Raw genomic sequence first — 21,059 nt, 5'->3', positions numbered from 1 at the left:
GCTCATTCTTGAATCTCCAAGGATCATCTCACCTGACTTCTAACCTGCAAAAAGCAAGTGTCCTGCATTCCTAGAGGTTCACTGTGAAGCCAAATCTCTTTGATCAGTGCAAGAAGCAGCAAGTCCAAGAAGATGTTTGATTGCAAATCAATCCCTTCGGGTACATTTTCTTTACCACATCAATTTATTTTTATGGCACAATATGTATACATATTGTGTATGCATAGAGAGAGAGTTCTTCTTAAACAATCAGATTTCTGTGGCAATTGACTAGTCTGATTTTCAATACAATCCCTTATGTGGTTTCTTACTTTTTTATTGGTGAATGGGTATCAGCTATACATGGTGCAGTAAAGTCAGAGAAACATGATGATAAAAGCTCTATACATGAAAAGAGGGATCATGCAGAGGTTTTAAAATCTGTTACAGATGAATGAATTTGTGCTGGTGAAGAATAAATATTTCATTTTGAAAACACAAAAGCCAAGTTTTCATCAGTAAATAGGAACCTCCCATATAATCCACAGTATAACTTGTTTCCTGTTATGATGCTTTGCTCTCTACTTATGGTTTGGACTCTCTTGTTGTGCAGATTTAACCTTCTGTGTGCCTTTCCCCCCTCAGGCAGCAAAAGAGGAAAAAAGTGTCCTTTTAAAATCCTGAGGTCTGTGTCTCTGGTTCAAAATGATCCCACCTCTGTCACCATGTCAGGGCCGATCCCCACTCTGGCACTCCAAGTGCAGAAGGTGGGGGCCCAGAAATACCTTAAATACCTTTGCCTAGAGACTCTGCTTCTAAAAACTCCCAGAGTCACAGATGCCCTGGCACTAAGAAAAAAACAAAAGCTGCCACCATTAAGTGATTTAACCTAAAAGAACAGGGGGGAACACTTGAATTTACCATACTGTCTGTGATGTGGGAGGAGGGGCATGTGATAGATAGAAGGAGTGCTGGCAGGACCCAGTGACTAAGGAGTTAAACTCAGGTTTCTATTAAGGGTATTGGCTGGGGAACAGAAGAACCAATGGGGATACAGGGCTATCAACCTTGCCTGTTTTCTTATGTAGGAGAGTTAAGCCAGGAATTAAGAGACAGGATAATTTAAACTCAGGCAGGACTATCATGCCTCCAAGGAATTCGGTGCATGGGAGTGGACTGAACCAGAAAAAGATTGTGAGTAAATAAAGGGGAAAAAGTGGATCTAATCACAATCAGAGTATTTTTCTTCATTTTTTTGTTGTTTGGTTTAAACTTCTGTGTGTGAATCCATGCTTTCCCTTCCCCATTCGCCATATGGTTCTTTGTGTTTTGATTTGTTCTTTCCTAATTGCTCAGTAACATCTGGAAACCAAGTATGCTTTACCAAGTATATCTTTTGTTTTGTTAATAAAAATCACTTTTTAAGGTGATTATTTGATTGTGTCCTGGAAAGCAGCAGGGGTCTGTGTGTGTTTTTGCCTGCCTGAGACTGGGCAGTCAGCTACCAGAGATGGCAGCTTGTTTTTTTCTTTTCTTTTTTTCAAGCTCTTTGGGGGCAAAAGAGCTCGGGGTACCCTGGGTGGGAGGAAGAATTCAAGTGTTCCCTGGTGTATTTTTAGGGTAAATCACTTGATGGTGGCAGCTTTTGTTTTTTTGCTTTGATTTGTTTTGTTTTTTCTCAGAGCCAGGGCATCTGTGACTCTGGAAGTTTTTAGAAGCAGAGCCTCGAGGCAAAGGTATTTAAGATCTTTTCGGGACCCCACCTTCTTCACTTACGGTATGTCTACACTACAAAGTTAATTCGAACTAACAGTCGTTAGTTCGAATTAACTTTCATAGCATCTATACATGCAAACCACTAGTTCGAACTTAAATCGAATTAGCGGAGCGCTTATTCGAACTAGATAAACCTCATTCTACGAGGAGTAATGCTTAGTTAGAATTAAGTAGTTTGAATTAAGGGCTGTGTAGCCACTTAATTCGAACTAGTGGGAGGCTAGCCCTTCCCAGGTTGCCCTGGTGGCCACTCTGTGCCAAACCAGGGAAACTTTTCTGCCCCCCTCCCGGCCCTGGAGCACTTAAAGGGGCACAGTCTGGCTGTAGTGCTCATGCCAGTTGCAAGCCTGCCAGCACCCAGCCAGCAGACCCTGCACATGGCACAGCATGAGCCAGCCACCTGCTGCCACCCAGCCCTCCGCCTCTTCCTAGGATCAGGCTGGCGGCTCCCAGGAGCCTGCCCGGAGTTGCAAGAGGCGGGCGCCCGCCTGGTCTAGTGCGGAGATCGTGGACCTCAACGAGGTTTGGGGGGAGGCCTCCAATGTCCACGACCTTCACACTAGGCACAGGAATGCGACCGTCTAGGGCAGGATAGCTCCCAGCCTGGCCACCAAAGGCCACATGCTAACCCAGGAGCAGGTTTGCATGAAAATCAAGTTGGTCCAGTGAAACCCCTGACCCTGAGCCCTGAGCTTAGAACATAAGAACGTAAGAATGGCCGTATTGGGTCAGACCAAAGGTCCATCTAGCCCAGTAGCCTGTCTGCCAACAACAGCCAACAATAGGTACCCTGGAGGGGATGGACCGAAGACAATGACCAAGTGATTTGTCTCGTGCCATCCATCTGCAGCCTTTCACAAACAGAGGCCAGGGACACCGATCCTACCCCCTGACTAATAGCACTCCATGGACCCAACCTCCATGAATTTATCTAACTTCTCTTTAAACTCTTATAGTTCTAGCATTCATAGCTTCCTGTGGCAAGGAGTTCCACAGGTTGACTATGTGCTGTGTGAAGAAGAACTTTTGCTTATTAGTTTTAAACCTGCTGTCCATTCATTTCATTTGGTGTCCTCTAGTCCTTCTATTATGGGAACTAATGAAGAACTTTTCTTTATTCACCCTCTCCACACCACTCATGATTTTATAGACCTCTATCATATCCCCCTTCAGTCTCCTCTTTTCTAAGCTGAAAAGTCCCAGTCTCTTTAGCCTTTATTCATATGGTACCTGTTCCAAACCCCTAATCATTTTAGTTGCCCTTTTCTGAACCCTTTCCAAGGCCAAAATATCTTTTTTGAGGTGAGGAGGCCACATCTGTACACAGTACTGAAGATATGGCGTACCATAGTTTTATACTTCCCCTCCTCCTTCTTCCCCTGGCTTCCCCCTTCCAGCTCCCTCCTCCTAGGTTTCCCCCTCCCCTCTCCCACCCTCTCTCTTCCCCTCTCCCACCTCCTTTTCCCAGTCTCCCCAGAGGTTAACCCCCCCCCCCCCCCCCCCGTTTTGTTAAATAAAGAGAGTTTCTATTTTTGAATACGTGTCCTTTATTTTTTACATCAGGAAGGGGGGCTAGGGAGGGGTAAGTGGAAGAAAGTGAGGGAGGAATGGGGCACGAGCCCCTGATGGGGAGGACTGGGGTGGCTCTGCGGGCTCCTTGGGATGGAAGCTGTCCTGCAGGGCCTCCTGGACCTCCCCCCCGCCCCGATGGCAGCCTGTGGCAAGTGCAGCCGGGCTGATGGCCGAGTGCTGTGATATGCCGAGAGAGGGCACTCAGGGCACTCCAAGTCAGGACTGCTTTGGTGTCCCTCATCGAGTTAGACAAGAAAGCGGGGAACCCTGAGAACTGTCTGTCCGGGTGGAGTCGGGTCCCTTTAAGCACAGCCCTCAGCTAGCCTGAGGCAGCAGGTCCACGCTCTAAGTCATAACCTGATACCCTGCCGGCACTGGTTCCGGCCAGCCTTAACTTCGGTTCAGGGTCCACTCAATGTGGACATGCTAGTTCGAATTATCAAAACGCTAATTCGAATTAGTTTTTAGGTCTAGATGCACTAGTTCGAATTAGCTTAATTCGAATTAGTGCTGTAGTGTAGACACCTGCCCTTAGACTGTCTCAGCTAAATACAAGATTGAATATATTGTTTAGCGTAAGTAGTTACCACATATTCTAAGGGGCCATTCCAGGTGACGTGGCCCATTTACATACTTGTAGTCATAGGACAAAAAAGGAGCATTAATTGTTACAGATTGTTGTAGTAAGTTCTAAATCCAGCATCTTTATTAAGACCCTGATTTTAAGTGTCTAGTAAAGTTCTGAATTTAAGTTTCCAGACTTGTCTTTTGAAAGTGGATCTTGTATTTAGCTGTGGATCTTGTATCAGGAAGAGCTGTGTCTTTCTCAGCAAAAGATGTTGGTCCAATAAAAGGTATTACCTAACCAACAATTTTCTCTAATAACCTGAGGCACTTTGACCATAAGTTCATCATTATGATTTTGTATATGTGTGAAACTGATTTAAAACGCAGTGACATCCTAACATTGTAGTTGTAACTCAGGATGAGTACAAATCAAAACTTTGTACTTGAACCCAACCAAACTTCTGAGAAATTATGATCTACCCAAAATTAGATGTTTGGGGGCATAGGGAAATAATTAAATCTAGGCTAATTTCAAAATGAAACTTCATTTTGAAATGAAAAATGGAATTGATTCATTTTGAAAACGTTGAAACAAAACACTTTGACTTTTTTGAAATGTAAAACAATTTTTTGCCCAAAACTTTTTGACAAGTTCAACTCGCATTTGCAACTATTTTTGGTTGTCTTAAAACTTCATTTTTCCATTAATAAATTGTTTGTCTGAAATGTTTTGCCTGACTCTGGTTGTATGGTATGCCTAGCTCTGGTTGTATGATATGAGAATTTCATGAAACCTTCAGTCATGATGAGGTAGACAACAAAACAGAGACGATCGTAATAGTATATATACCCTTTGTGGTTATACCTATAAAATAGGATGTGGTTTGGGCTATTGAGAGGGTAGAGACTAAATCATTTGTTTAAGGATTACATAAGAACATAAGAACAGCGTTACTGGATCAGACCACAGGTCCATCTAGCCCAGTATCCTGTCTTTTGACATGGCCAATGCCAGGTGCCTCCAGAGGGAATGACTAGAACAGGTAATCATCAACTGATCCATCCCCTGTTGCCCATTCCCAGTTTATGACAAGCAGAGGCTAGGGACACCATTCCTACCCATCCTGGCTAATAGCCTTTGATGGACCTATCTTCCATGAATATGTCTAGGTCTTTTTTGAACCCTGTTAAAGTCTTGGCCTTCTCAACATCCTCTGGCAAGGAATTCCACAAGTTGACTGTGTGTTGCCTGAAGAAAAACTTCCTTTTGTTTGTTTTAAACCTGCTGCCTATTAATATCATTTGGTGGCCCCTAGTTCTTATGTTATGTGGACAAGTAAATAACTTTTCTTATTCACTTTCACCACACCAGTCATGATTTTATAGACCTCTATAATATCTTCTTTTATTCTTCTCTTTTCTAAGCTGAGAAGTACTAGTCTTTTTAATCTCTTCATAAGACTGGCGTTCCAACCCCCTAATAATTTTGTTGCCCTTTTCTGAACTTTTTCCAAGGCTAAGATATCTTTTTGAGATGAGGTGTAAGCAGTATCCTAGATTTGGGAGTACCGTGGATTTATTCAAAGGCAATAAAACTGTCTTATTCTCTACCCCTTTTTTAATATTTCCTAACATTCTATTTGCTTTTTTGACTGCTGCTGCACATTGAGTGGATGTTTTCAGCAAATTATCCATGACTCCCAAGATCTCAATCTTGAGTTGTAATAGCTAATTTAGTCCCCATTATTTTGTACGTATACTTTGGATTATGTTTTCCAATGTGCATTACTTTGCATATATCAACATTAAAATTCATTTGGTAATTTGTTGCCCAGTCTTCTAGTTTTGTGAGATCCTTCTGAAGCTCTTCACAGTTTGTTTGGTCTTAACAATCTTTAGCAGCTTAGTAAAATCTGCAGCAGTTTAGCATCATCTGCTTTCTGTGCAGGAGAATAATTGATAACAGAAAACTGAATTTCCAGTGCCAGAATGTTTTTTCTGTTGCATACCAAAGTAAAAGATCCAACAAACAAGAAAATACAAAGAGAAAGGAAATCACTTGATTTTCCATTTCAAGGATCTCCAATTTCTGGGCAACCACCAACTCTTGCTTTCTAATGAAGACAGTACAGGAGAGCAGGGCTAACATATGAAAGTTGTAAGAGAGAGTTGATGTGTAAAAAAGGAGTGAAGTGGTTCGTCTCATCGGCCCAGAAGAAGCCACTCCTGGTTAGATAAGTGTAAATATAGAGTACAGGCAGTCCCCGGGTTACGTACAAGATAGGGACTGTAGGTTTGTTCTTAAGTTGAATTTGTATGTAAGTCGGAACTGGTACATATTGTAGGGGAAACTCTAGCCAAACATTTTTTTTAGTTTTGGATAGCATAGGGAAAGGTTAACTCCCCTCTAATGTTTGTTTTGCTGTCTGTTCCCCTGTTCAGAAGATTTCACATCTATTTCTGTCCCTGTGACAAACTCAGGACTAAAGGAGTAACTCATCAAATACCAAACAGCTCTGCACCATGCTTTGAGCTAATAGCTTTATTTCCACACACCACCCAGGGTTCTAGGAGGAGGGTCCTTTTTTTGCTAACACAATGAGGCCAGCACTTTGTTTGTTTTGGTGGAGTCTTTGTTTGCTCAGGGAGCCCAGCATGTATAGGGGGAGGAGGGGCGGAGAGGCTGCTTTTGTCTGCTGTTCGGCAGCCTGTTGCTCAGGGGAGGGGGCAGCCTGTTGCTGGCAGGGGGGGAGGGGGGAGGCGTGCAGGATGCGAGACCGCGGGGGGGGGGCAGCAGGCGTGGGGAGGCACTTTTCCTCTGCCCGGCAGCTCTGCGGGATCCCTGTCCCTGTGGCCAGCTGCTGTAGGAGGAGGCCAGTTGGAGCCGGCCGAAGAGGAGGAGGAGGTGGATTCTAGGACCCAGGTGAGCGAGCCCCGGGGACGCTGCTGCGCTCTGGGAGCCCGGCATGTATAGAGGGGAGGAGGGGCAGAGAGGCTGCTTTTGTCTGTTCGGCAGCCTGTTGCTCAGGGGAGGGGGCAGCCTGTTGCTGGCAGGGGGGGTTGAGGGGGGCACTTTTCCTCTGCCCGGCAGCTCTGCGGGACCCCAGTCGGAGCCGGCCCGAGGAGGAGGAGGATCCTAGGACCCAGGTGAGCGAGCCCCGGGAATGCTGCTGCGCATGTGCGGGGTTGCCTCACCCCGTTCGTATCTAGGGATCCGACGTAAGTCGGATCCACGTAAGTCGGGGACTGCCTGTATTTCTTCTGACTTCCCTTGGTGTGTAGCAGTGAACCACCTTGAGCACCTTTCAGAATGGAAGTGTGTGTTAAGCCATGGCCTTTGCACACCAAAATGTCTTATTTCTAGCTAGGGTTGCCAGATGGTTTAACCAAAAATACCAAACACTCCCCCCACACACACACAAAAAAGGGGAAATTTTTTGTTGAAAAAAGGGGGGAGTTGTTGAGCCAAACAAACAAAACAAAACAAAAACCAAAAAATTAAAAAAAGGACCCAGAGAGTTTTTAAGCTTAAAAAATTAAATAAAAAAAAACAGCATGCCCCTTTAAGAACAGGAGGGGCTGGGCTCTACCTTTCCTAACAGCCTGCCAGCAGCCAGTGGCCATCTTGCCTCCCTCTCAGCTCAAGGCCAGACAGCTCCCCTGCATAAACAGGTATGGGGAGGGAGGGCGGAGGCACTGAGCCCGATTACTGACTGTGTATAGGGTTGCCAGGTGTCCAGTATTGCCAGTCTGGTATTTTCGCCCCCTGGCCGGGAAAAAATCAGAAGATACTGGACATTTTGCATCTGGTCAATACCGGACATCCTGACAACCCTATTTCTAGCACGCATGTTGAGACACGAACCCTGATTCAGTTCTGTGTTGTCTGTTATTAAGTACTGACTGAGATTTCAGATAGGGTTGCCAGGTGTCCGGTATTGAACCGGATAGTTCAGTATTTTTGCCTCCTGCCCAGTAAAAAAATTCAGAAAATACCGGACACCTAAAATGTCCGGTACTTTCTGATTTTTTCCTGGCTAGGAGGAGAAAATCCCAGGCTGTCCGGCTCAATTCGGATGCAGTCTGGCAACCCTAGTGCTTACCGGGTTCCACAGGGTAGCTGTTCGGCCCCGCACAGGGAGACAAGATGGTGGGCAGCCCCCAGCAGTCTGTAAGGGCCAAAAAGCCTAACCACACATTTCTTAAAGGGACCACGCTGGGTTTTTTTTGTTGATTGGTTGGGTTTTCTGCTTAACAACTTTTGGGGTCCTTTTTTTTTTTTTGGTTTTTCAGTATTTTTTCTGAAACCATCTCGCAACCCTAATTTCAGATTGCTGATCTATAAGATTCCTGAGTCTCAATACGGTGCTCCATGCCGACTTTATATCCATTAGTGCAATGAGGTGTAACAGTTAATCCGAACTAAGGATTTAGTTCGGATTAACTTCTGACTGCCGCGTGTAGCCGCAGGCAGTCAGTTCGATCTAAGGAGATTTAAAAATGGGCCCGCCCGGGAACATGCAAATGAAGCCCAGGATATTTAAATTCCGGGCGTTATTTGCAAGTTCGAATGCCTGCGTTAGCCACCCTAGTTCGAACTAGGGGGCTAGAGTAGATACCCTAAGTGACAGTGGCACACGGGGCCTGATTCTGACCAAACACCAGTTTTATACTGATGTGGCATAATTGATGTTGAAGGGCTAGTCCCTTTTTACACCAATTTAGGTGAATGAAGAGTCAGACTCTCTGACACAAAGTAGCTGAGTTAGACAGAGATGGAGAAATGGGGCAGTTTGAGTGAAAATTTCTGGATCAAAGCCTTAGATTATAAGGTTATGGGCAGGGACCATGTGTTTTATTTGACTATATGCATCATTAACCCTCAAAATAGCATCATGGGGATTTTTTGATAACTAGCCTTCACAACATACAGGATCTTTAAACATTTAAAACGTATCTCCAGAAGTGCCCAGTAAATCTTGACTGCAAACCAGCTCTGTAGATTTGAGTAGGCAGGAATTCTGTTAAACTCTCCACTATAGTCCTGCATTTGAGGTGCTCTTGTTTTCCTTTGACTTTCCTTGGAAGTACAGCAGAGGGCTGTCTTCTGCAGATCCTGCACTGTCATGTCTCTCACTCCTGTTGAGCTGCTTATTCAGATCTTAAGGAATCATCACTCCATGTGCTCTAATGATCATTGGGATCATCTTTGTTCTCGCTTTCCATAATCATTCCACTTCATGGCAAAGTTCTTCATCCTTTTTACCACCTTCTTTTCTTTTTTCTTTATGTTCCTGTGTGCTGCTCTGACACCATCAATCAGCAAGGTCATCTCTAATTTCTTTCTTACAAGTTTGTCCAGTCTGTTTCTTTGCACCTTTAGTCTGTGTATGATCCTATAAAATCATAGTCTGTTTCATTCTCTAGAGTGCTTTCAGTTTGGTGGTCATAATAGTAATACTGCCTGGTTTGTTTAAAAACGTACTTGCCACAGAGGCTCCAGTGCAAATAGTTATCAAATTAATGACTTCCGTTCATTTATTCCTACATCCAGGCTCCTGCGTGCTGAACACAGGCTCCATGGGCTTTTCTCTTTCTGTTTTGCAATTCAGTGGGGGCAGTTCTATCAGTTTTGTTTTAAACATAATTTAGCTTTAAGGACTGGTCTGGTAACTCATAATAAGACTCTACTTTTCTTTTGAGGTTTCTTTCTATAAGTCATGGCTCTGTTGATCTTTAGTCATTAATGCATGTGAGTGGTCTCCACCACTGTCTGTATAGTGATTTCTGTGTAAGTCTTTTTTTGGCAGTTTGCATCTCCTTTCTTTGGCTATGTCTGTAATGCAAGCCTTTTCCACAAGAGGAAATGCAAACGGAGCATTCATTTGCATATGCTGCGCTTGCATTTGCATTTCCTCTTCGGATCCCTTTTGCGCAAGAGGTTTTTGTGCAAAAAAGCTATGTAGATGGCTCCTTTTTGCGCAAAACCCCCCTTTTGCTCAAGAGCCATTCTTCCTCATTCTTTGCGCTCCATTTGCATTTCCTCTTGCAGAAAAGCCTTGCAGTATAGACTTAGCCTTTGATACTTTTCTAGGGCTAGGATCATTCTTGGCCGTGTCTTATTATTGCAACCAGATGTTCTTTTACTTTGGCCGAATCCTTATATATTTTTGATGTATATTCTTAATTGTTGATTGCTTCCTCCATAGATAGCAAAACTTTTCCTTCGTCTTATCATTGGATCCACATCCTGTCCATATCTTGACTGAATCCATGTCACTGTGTATCACCAATTATCTTTCTGGTTTGGATATCAAGTTTTTTTTCTTTGCTTTTTGATTTCACTTGATGATTCCAGCAGTGTATTACTGGTATCCCCCATGTATCAAAGGCTCGAGTCAAATTCTTCAAGTTTGTTTAAAGTAGTATTCTTTCCTCACTTCTTCTTTGACTTATTATGTTGTAACTCCAGCAGTTCCATTACTCCAAGGAATTTGTAGGAGGCATGCTAGAAATATCTTGGCTAGTACCTTTGATAGCTTGTATGCCCTCTGATTGTACCAGAAGCATGTTTAGCCATACCCAACCCAACTCATAGCTTTATATTGTCACCAAACTTTTCTAAACATTATCAAATTCTGTATTTCCTTTTATGATCATTGGACTATCCATGTATAGTATTTATTATTAATTTTTACTATTATTGTTGTAAAGGAGCCTAAGGGTCCCACAGTGCTAGGCAGTATATTTCTATACTGTATAAGTAAAAACAACAATAATTATCACTAATAATGAATGGGTACACACACTTCTGGCTAACATGAGCATAGTAGCTTACTTAGACTCCAATTTATCTTCTCTGTTTATTGTGAGAACTAAATAACCCTTTTATTTGCTGTATGAAAGTATTGCACAGAACACCCTGTCAAACAGAGGACACAGTACAGTATGTGACTGTAATTAAATAAACAAATAACTGAGATCAAGAAATTGCCTACAGCAGTTAATTAGAATTAATTAGGTAAAATGATTTACAACTACAGAAGACAAAATTAAGCAATGTTTTTATTGGCTAGGAAAAGCAGCTGTGACACCCTGTAGTCATTACTTACATATTGGGAAAATGCTATTCTGTAACACTGAAAATGCTGCCTCAAAAGAAGTTTATTTAACAGACTATATTTTGTCCTTGGAATAAAACCACATTCTTGGTGAACTAAAGATATTGTAATGATAAACAAGCTATAAACAAGCTTTATGGGACCATAGGAAACTTGGCCACACCTTTGAAAAATGGACATCAAGCAAACTAAAATAATTCTGGATGATGGATGTTCATGGATGTTTCTGGACCAGAATTCTGGACTAGAGGACTAGAGAGGTTCAACCTGTAGAGTTCTGGAATAAGAACTAGAGATGTTCAACCTGTAGTAAGTGGCTGTCTTGTACATTGTTATATTGTTGTATTGATATGAGAGTTTTAGCAGGAAATTCAGTCCTGCCTAAATATGCTGGAGTTGGACAGTATTCCAGTAAATCTCTGTTATTCAATAAACAAGTATTACAGTGCTTCTATTGAGCGTGATAAGAGTCTGGCCACAGAGAACATGGAAGGAGTGATGGAGAACTACCAAAATATAAATAAGTTTTTCTTTCTAAGCCATACTCAAGGCCAGCACATAGATCAGTTGGGTCCATAATTTGTCTCATCTTTTATTTTAAAAAGAAACACATGAGGGATCACTAAATAGTGATTGGAATTAGCATATCTTTGAAGTATTCAAATATAACAGGTAATTATAATAATTGTTAGTGTGTCTTACTGTAAAAAGAGAGAACTGAAATTTGAGTCTCCCCCCAAAACACCACCATTCACAAACAACCAATTGTACCCAAGTCCCAACGGCACACTGTATCTCACAGGGGGTTCGTGGCATTTGGAAGAATCAGATCCTTTTTCCTAGCTCTTATACAATACTTTCATTAGTAGATCTCAAAGTGCTTCACAAAAGAGGTCAGTATCATTGTGACGGCGCGTTGGGGGTCCCCCGTCTCCTGCACCCCGAAATGGCACAAACAGACTGCACCCGCCGGTGGAATAGAGGAAGTTTATTGCCTCTCCAGGATACAGCACAGCACAGATGTAATCTGGTCACAGAGCTGGGCTAGGATGCCTCAGGCCCCCTTGAGTTGGGGGAGACTGGGCCCCTAAACTCCAGCCCCTTTCCCTAGGCTGTCTCCTCCATGCTCTCAGACAGCAACTAACTAACCCTCTTCCAGCCCTGCCCCCCAGCCAGGGTAGCATTCCACCTTCCTTTGTTCCTCTCCATGGGGGGTGTCTGGCCATACTGGTTTGCATAGTGACTCATCCTGTTTTGCTGGGTCGTGGTACCCACGGCAGCCAGTGGGGGTTACCCCAGAGCCAGCAGCATAGAAACCAGCCAGGTACCCCCACTACGTCACAATCATTATCTCCATTTTATGGCTGGGGAACTTTAGACACAGATGGTGAAGTGAAGTACCTGAAGTCTTCCAGTAGGCATATGGCAGAACAATGCGTAGAACCCAGGTTTCCCAATTCACTGTTTAAGGGTAAATTGCTTTGGCTCTTAGGGTATGTCTACACTACCACCCTAGTTCGAACTAGGGTGGTAATGTAGGCAACCGGAGTTGCAAATGAAGCCCGGGATTTGAATTTCCTGGGCTTCATTTGCATATTGCCGGGCGCCGCCATTTTTAAATGTCTGCTAGTGCGGACTCCGTGCCGCGCGACTACACGCGGCACGGACTAGGTAGTTCCGATTAGGCTTCCTATTCCGAACTACCTTTACTCCTCGTGATACACAGTGACATGGATTCAGTCAAGATATGGACAGGATGTGGATTCAATGATAAGACGAAGGAAAAGTTCCACGAGGAGTAACGGTAGTTCGGAATAGGAAGCCTAATCCAAACTACCTAGTCCGTGCCACGTGTAGCCGCGCGGCACGGAGTCCGCACTAGCGGACATTTAAAAATGGCGGCGCCCAGCAATATGCAAATGAAGCCCGGGAAATTCAAATCCTGGGCTTCATTTGCAACTCCGGTTGCTTACATTACCACCCTAGTTCGAACTAGGGTAGTAGTGTAGACATATCCTTAGGCTACGTCTACACTGGCCACAATTTCTGGAAAAGCCATGCAAATCAGGTAAGTCAGGATAGGGAAATCCGCGGGGGATTTAAATATCCCCCGCGGATTTAAATAAACATGTCCGCCGCTTTTTTTCTGGCTTGGGGAAAAGCCTGAAAAAAAGCGTCTAGACTGGCGCGATCCTCCGGAATAAGAGATCCTCTGGAAAAGGGCTTTATTCCAGAGGATTGCGCCAGTTTATGTGATGAACAGACAGTTGTCCATGCACATTAGATTTCACACAGGTTTGCACATTTCCAAGTATGTGGTAAAAAACCCACAAACACTAAGGCTACGTCTACACTGGCCACAATTTCCGGAAAAGCCATGCAAATCAGGTAAGTCAGGATAGGGAAATCCGCGGGGGATTTAAATATTAGATATTTGATTTGCATGGCTTTTCCGGAAATTGTGGCCAGTGTAGACATAGCCTTAGTGTTTGTGGGTTTTTTACCACATACTTGGAAATGTGCAAACCTGTGTGAAATCTAATGTGCATGGACAACTGTCTGTTCATCACATAAACAAAGCTAGTAAAACCAGCTGCTTTGTTTATTTTCAGCGGGTCTTTAATATATGAGTGAAGTTAAATTGTGTGAAGTGTATATAGAAAGAAGCTGATGATCATACAACACTTCCACTATTAAATCTAAGAGTTGTACAGGCAGTTTGGAGTGTAACAATGAAATGCCCTTGCAATGTTTGTTTAGTGATGGCTCCTAGTAGGTGCTGAATAACCTTCAACTTCCATTGAAATGAATGGGAGTTAAGAGTGATAAGCATCTCCCAGGCGGCTCTCAACACTTTGCTAGATCTGGGCTTTTGCCGTTATGGGCCTGATCTGACAAAGCACATAAACATGATTAACTTAAAGCATGTGAGTGAGTAGCCCTATTGAAGCTAATGTTCCAACTCTTAAAGTTAAATATTCTTGACACATGCTGAGAGCACACAATGCTTTTCCTTGGTGCAGCAAAGATCGTCATGCCATCAATATATTTGCTGGATTTAATATGTTTCTTTCTAAACTTTTGATTTTGCAAATGTATACGTATAGAAAGTAGCTGGAAAAATAATCCCCATATTTTACCTAAGAGAACCGTGTCACCTTAATAACGGTGGTTTCCTTGTAGACTGATGAAACTGATCATCCTTGTAATGGTCAGACTGACCTCTCTCAGGAATGTATTGCTTTCATAGCTGTGTGGCATGCTCCATGGCTCACGGTTACTGATTGCTTACTGGCACTCTTGAGTCAAATACTTCGTTTTTGTAGCTTGAAGCACACTTTTGCAACCGTTGCTGATCACTCTGGCTGTGTCTAGACTACATGCCTCTGTTGGCAGAGGCATGTAGATTAGACACATAGGCAAAGGCAAATGAAGCCGCGATTTAAATGATCGCGACTTCATTTACATTTACATGGCTGCCGCGCTGAGCCGACAAACAGCTCATCAGCTGTTTGTCGGCTCGCGCGCTAGTCTGGATGTTCCCCCTGTCGACATCAAAGCCCTTTGTCGGCAGCCCCATTATTCCTCGTGGAATGAGGTTTATCGGAGCTGCCGACAAAGGGCTTTGATGTCGACAGGGGGAATGTCCAGACTAGCGCGCGAGCCGACAAACAGCTGATGAGCTGTTTGTCGGCTCAGCGCGGCAGCCATGTAAATGTAAATGAAGCCGCGATCATTTAAATCGCAGCTTCATTTGCCTTTGCCAAAACAACAAATCTACATGGCTCCGTCGACGGAGCCATGTAGTCTAGACGTACCCTCTAGACCTTGTATGGTGGTTTAAAATAGTGGAACATACTAAATGTCATTAGTTATGGAAACAGTTGAGTTTCTATGCATGTACTCACTGTCACTGCCTTAATATATCAATATAAAATGACTGAGTTATCTTAAACGTTTTTGATTTTGATAACTGAACCACCCTTTGGTATGAGAGGTGAGCATAGCTGAGTCTGGCTGGAGCCGTAAGAGATTCTTGTGTAGTTTGCAGTCAGACCATTCCTAGAATTCACTACAGTGTTACATAGGTGTGAATATTTCAAAATCTTTTTTCAGAGTAAGAACCATTTTTCAGGGAGGATGTTCTGGTCCCTTCTGCACCATTAGGGAGATCTTCATAACTGTAAGAACTATTTGGAGGTAGAATAATCATCCAAAGTAAGTGGTGGAGATAATGAAGTTTGGAAACAATTAGTGAGGTCTGAGATAATGAAATGACCTTGCAATTGTGTAAGGCAGTAAGCAAGAGGCTGTACCCATGGCCTCTTGTGGACCAAAGAACAGTTTGAAATTTGTATGTAATTGATCCTAAACAAGTTTATATTTCCCTGTTTAATTTACAGCAAGTTGGGTGACCTACCTGAGCCTCTGTAGGAAAGTGGAGCTCTTTTGCTGATTTACTCTACACTGGCGAGTAAGACCTTCCAGTAAGATACATAGTAATTACTGATGAATCGTGTTGGTTAGTGGCTCTCAATAGCACGGACCATGACAGAGAGGAGGTGGGTGTTGTCTGTTTTGACAGGAGGAAGACAATGGAGCTTGAACAGAGTGCTTTAGGAACAGCCAAACTCAAGGAAGAAGTTCCGATGAGTTGTCATGCTGCATGACTGTTATTGAACAACATAATAAAAGCCAGACCTCAGGAAGGATGTCAGTTTGGCTCAGGGTCAGTCTGATATGTTGAGGAGAGGTAGGTGATTTAACTAGGGATTAACTAGAAGATACATGAAATTCAGGACAAAGAATTTTAGAGTTTGTACTTGATTGACGCCCAGACAGGAAAACTGACATCCTGGACTCTCCCCCACCTCACATTGTTGTGCCCTTTCTTTCTGCACACATGAGATCTAAGGAGGAGAGAACATCCGTTTTTACAGCAAATGTATCATCTGCTCTTATTTCTTGTCATTTGACATATTATTTTAAATATAGTTTACTAAATGTAGAACATTTTAATCACATGGTTCCATCTGCCAGATTAAGGTGAAAGACCCACCAAGCCCTGTTTCAATTTATTTGCAATGCTGGAAGCCAAGAACATAAAGGAACATAATGAATTTTCCTTCCCTATTGGCCTGCTGTCTCTCAACATCTCCGAAAGATCTCTAGTTAGCTTGCCATTTTATACCAGATGGGGTAGCTCCACTGATTTCAGAGGAGCAAGGCCAGTTTATGTCAGAGAAGATCTGGACCCTCATATTATGTTGGTTTAAAGCGGGGGTAGGGGAACCTTTTTTGGGTCAGGAGCTGCTGACCCACAGAAAAATCATTCAGGATCTGGGGGCCTTGGAGTGCCAGTGTGGACTCCTCAGTGCTGGGGGAGACCCTAAGCCTTGGGGACCAGATCCAGGCAACCCAGGGATTGCATCTGGCCCCCAGTCCTTAGGTTCCTCACCCCTGGTTTAAACCCCTAGTTTAAAGACCTCTTCTAGGCCTAGAATGATTAAACTTCCACTATTCCTTTGGGGAATTTATTCCACAGACTCATACACAGTGGCTACATCTACACTGGCATGATTTAGCGCAACTACTTTTAACGCAAGTTTTTGCGTTAAAAGTATTTGCACAAGAGAGTGTCTACACTGGCATGTGCTTTTGCACAAGAGATGTGCTTTTGCGCAAAAGCATCCGTGCCAGTGTAGATGCTTTCTTGTGCAAGAAAGCTCCGATGGCCATTTTAGCCATCGGACTTTCTTGCACAAGAAATTATTGTTGTCTGTCTACACTGGCCTCTTGCGCAAGAGGGCTTTTTGCTGAGCGGGAGCGTCATAGTTCTTGCGCAAGAAGCACTGATTTCTTACATTAGAACGTCAGCATTCTTGCGCAAGAACTCCACGCCAGTGTAGACAGGTGGCAAATTTTTGCGCAAAAGCGTTTGCTTTTGCACAAAATCTTGCCAATGTTGACACAGCCAGTTTAAACTCTGCGCCCCCTTACTTTAATTCCATTGCTCATTCCAAATTCTACCTTCATGCTCTTACCTAAATAATTCCTCTCCCTTTTTGATGTGTATACCCCTCAGACATTTGTAGACTGTTTTCGTGGTCCCCCGTCATCATCTTTTAGTGCATAGTGGCTTTTGCAGAAAGTCCAGGCTGTCTGTGTAATAATGGTGAGCTTCAAAGCCAGAAAATTTAAATTGAGAACTGAGAGCTGAGGCTCTCTACATTTTGGGGGACATTGGGGAAGGTTTCATTAAAATGAATATATTTGATCACATCTCATAACTAGTGATCCAAAGACCTGAGTATCCTTTATTCCCTTCTAAAATAAAAAAAGTTCAGGTATAAGCTAAATTCTGCTTGCAAATTCAGATGTAAATGTTTAAATTTGGACGTTCATAAATAGCAACTGATAATACAATGAGGACAAACAAAGGCTTCAGGGCTTGATGAGTGGCAATGGGTATTGGTTCTAGGAAATGAATTTTACATCTTGATTCTATGCTGAATAAAGCGCACAGACCTCTAGAATGAATTACTTCTCATTTAGAGAAAATGGATGTCTCTTCATTTTTTTCAGAACATCATCCTATTCATCATCATCGCCATTATTTATTCTTTATTTGAATTATCTTAGTGCGTAGGAGCCCTAGTTATGGATCACAACTATATTATGATAGGCACTGTGCAAACACTGAACAATGCCAAGGACTTGTGTGTTAGCAGAGGACATAGGATGAGTATCTACAAGATAATATCAGAGAAAATAATAGCAAAAAACGTATTATGGTACAGTAGTACGTAGGAATCCCACTCAAGAATCAGGGTCACATTGTGCTACATTTTGTACAGAAAAAAAATGGGGCTGTACCTGAGCATTGTTTTTATCACATAAAATTATGTATATGTATGATTCCTTGTACAGCTATTTTTTTAAAAGGGGGGCAAAGTTCATTCTGTGTTTTTACTGACTTCAATCACTGGGTTTTTTTCTGTCTCAGAATGGAGGCAAAGGGAAATCTGAGCAAGGTTCTGTTAGTGATTGGACACATTAAGTTGTCAGACCAAGAGAGAATGAGGCAGCGCTGTAGTATAGACACTACCTAAATCAATGGAAGTTACTGTACTTAATGCACCTATATTAGAGGCTAGAAATAAGTTGACAGATAATTTTCCCTCAAGCTAGCCACATCTAACTGCATTGCCCAGGGAACAAAATTTTTCATAGCCCTGAGTGGTGTAGCTAGATTGACTTAAGTTTTAGACATACACTTGGCCTGAGGGAGGCGATTGTTCTCTCTCTGGGGCAGAAAATATAGAAAACCTAAGAAAATCAAAGAATAGGATAGTGCTGTTTTGGTTTCTTGCTACTTTGAAATTATAAAGTGACACACAAAAAAATAGTCCATAGAGGGGCAGTTACTGGTTTTGTCTTGCTTGGATGAATCCTCATATATGTAGAAAGGTTTAATCTTTAAAGGACATCATGGAATGTCAAAATGTAAATTGCTGTAGTACCCCACACATGCACTCACACATACAAATATCGCTTTAAAGGTCACATTTACACCAGAGCATGCTGAGCCTTGAGATATTCCAATCAACCCTGAGATTCAGATCTGAGAGTCAGGAAAGATAAACTCTGATTGGTTTGGTGAGGAACTTCAATTTACATACAACAAAGGAGAGTCCCAAGCAGTCATCAGTGACAGAGTGATTCACTAACTGGTGGTGACAGGTATCACAGTCACAGGAGCATGGCATAATTAAAATGATCTTAACGGTGATGATCAAATTATGAAATTTAGGTATCCTTTCAATGCACTTTCCTAATTCCTTTTATATTGAAAGATAAAAAAATACAACCAGAAGTTATAGATCAGACACGTAATTTTAACAAGTTTTACAAAGCTTAATGTGAATCCTCCGAAGATATTTTCGTGATTATGTTTTATTGCAGTGATAACATTATGTTTTGGATGCCAAAAGTCTGTTATATCATGTGAGTTCCAGTTAGCGAGTTTGACTGCAACAGAGGAACGTATCTTTGCAGATGTAAAGAGGTCCAGCGACTTCAATGGAAATATACTGATGTACACCAGCAGAGAGTCAGGCCCTGAAAGTGAAACTAACCTAGTGGTCTCCAACCTTTTTAAGCATGAGATCATGTTTTTAAATTTAAGTGCAATTCACTATCTACTTCAAACCCAAACATCTTTGCCCCACCTCCGTCCTGCCACTTCTCCGAGGTCCCGTCCCTACTCACTCCATCTGTCCTCACTCCCCCATCCTGACTCACTTTTGTCAGGCTTGAGTGCAGAAGAGGGGGATGCAGACTCTGATCTTGGGCTAAAGCAGTGGTCACCAACCAGTAGATCAGGATCTGCTGGTAGATCTTGAAGCCTTTGACAGGTGATCCTGACAGATTTGGCCAGGAGGCTATCAAGTGCAGGCACTTCACCTACACCTGTCAGCACTGCCGTGCTGCTCTTGTCCTCTGCCTTGGAGCTGCCCCTCATCCCCAGGAGGCTCTTTCTTGCTGTGCAGGGCACAAGAAGAAGAGGAAGGGGTGCTGATGTCAGGGTGACTCCCCCCCAACATGGGGGGTACATCAACGCAAGTGAAGTTTGGCAAAAAATGTCCGGGATTTTGCCCTGCAAAGGGGATTGGGAAGGGGGTGGTGGTACGTGCTGTCAAATTAAGTGTTCGGAGCCGCGCACCTGGATGTTAACAGCTGCTCTGTGCACACGCCCCAGCTCCTGGCAGGAAAAGCGCATGGTTGTGGTGGCAGTTCCAGTAAGACCCAGGGCAGTTCACTTCCATGGATGCCTCTCCTCATTCGTTTCCTCTCTGACATCATTCCCGGGGTGCTCCAGCGGGGAGGGCAGCTGAACCTGGAGACACGCATTACCCCCACCCCCGCCAACAGCTCAGTACAACACGTCCCCATCGACCCTTCCCTGTGGTGCTGTGGAGAGGAGCTAAAAGGTGGTGAAGCAGCACAATAAGCTTTGCTCCAAAGGACTCCCCCGCAACAGTGGCATAGTGAGAGAGGTCAGGGGGGCAGTTGCCCCCGAGAGCCAAACTAGAGGGGTGCTGGGCTGTAGTGGGAGCACACAGCCCTACGCAGTGAGCCCAGCATGACAGGCCACTTACTCCCTGCAGACAAGCTATTGAGGCAGTGCTGGGCAGTGGTGTAGGCACGTCAAAAAGGAGGGTTACTGGCTCTGGGGGAGGGGAGGGAGGGCAGGGGAGGGGCATTAGGTTAGAACGGGGGGCTGAGGGTACTTATAATGTTTTTTTAAAGGGGTACTTTATAAAAAAAATGTTGAGAAACACTGCTTTAGCCCAAGGGTTGGCAACCTTTTTAAACCAAAGAGCCAAACTACATCAAAATTTAGAACAAGTGGTCAACAAAGAGCCAGTATGAGAATGCCCATTTGCATGAATAAAAATATACAACTTAATATTATTGATAATTGGCATGATTAATAATAACATAAATTAAACATTGTACTCAATGACTTTAATGGGACTTCTACTGCTGCACATTTCTTTGAAGTTTACATCATAACTGGTCAAATTCAGCTTCATGCACGCATTCAGGCTATCTTCAGTCAGTCTTGAGTGCAAATTACATTTGATATGATTTAAATGAGAGAAAGCCTGCTCACACATATAGGTGGAGCCAAACATTGAAAGTAAGGCCAAGCTGACATTCTGCATGGTGTTGTAGGTGACAGCAAGTTGTTTCCAAGTTTGCAGAATCAGATTACTATCGTGCTCCAATTTCTTCATGGTCAGCCCATTCGTGCAGTTTTGTCCATTTTGCACATTGTTGAGCAAGGCATTCTAAATCAGAATTCAGCTTGACGAATTTTTCCACACAGATATCTGACTCCTTGAAATATGCTATTTCCATTTCCAGAAGGCAGACTGAGATACCTGTATTGACTGTCAAATCTAGTTCTTCAGTGGACAAATCATAAACTTAAACAGAGCACTGTGTTTGCAAAAGTCAGCAAAACAAGACTTGAAT

At 43.2% G+C, this 21,059-nt stretch overlaps 1 protein-coding gene across 3 annotated transcripts in view; it reads left to right on the top strand.

Moving 5' to 3' along the window:
* HTR4 (5-hydroxytryptamine receptor 4) overlaps positions 1-21,059 on the top strand; it is a 306,886-nt gene that overhangs the window by 252,954 nt on the left and 32,873 nt on the right. For 2 of the 3 annotated variants that reach the window (XM_075900214.1, XM_025178986.2), the window contains one exon: positions 1,662-1,715. The exons of the other annotated variant lie outside the window; for it this stretch is intronic. In XM_075900214.1, the coding sequence (XP_075756329.1) occupies positions 1,662-1,715 (54 nt within the window). The remainder of the gene's footprint in view (positions 1-1,661; positions 1,716-21,059) is intronic. 3 annotated transcript variants of the gene reach the window in all.

The sequence above is a fragment of the Pelodiscus sinensis genome, chromosome 17 (genome assembly GCF_049634645.1).
Source record: "Pelodiscus sinensis isolate JC-2024 chromosome 17, ASM4963464v1, whole genome shotgun sequence".
In the NCBI taxonomy this organism is placed as follows: Eukaryota; Metazoa; Chordata; order Testudines; family Trionychidae; genus Pelodiscus; species Pelodiscus sinensis.
This window is presented reverse-complemented; position numbering and strand designations above follow the sequence as displayed.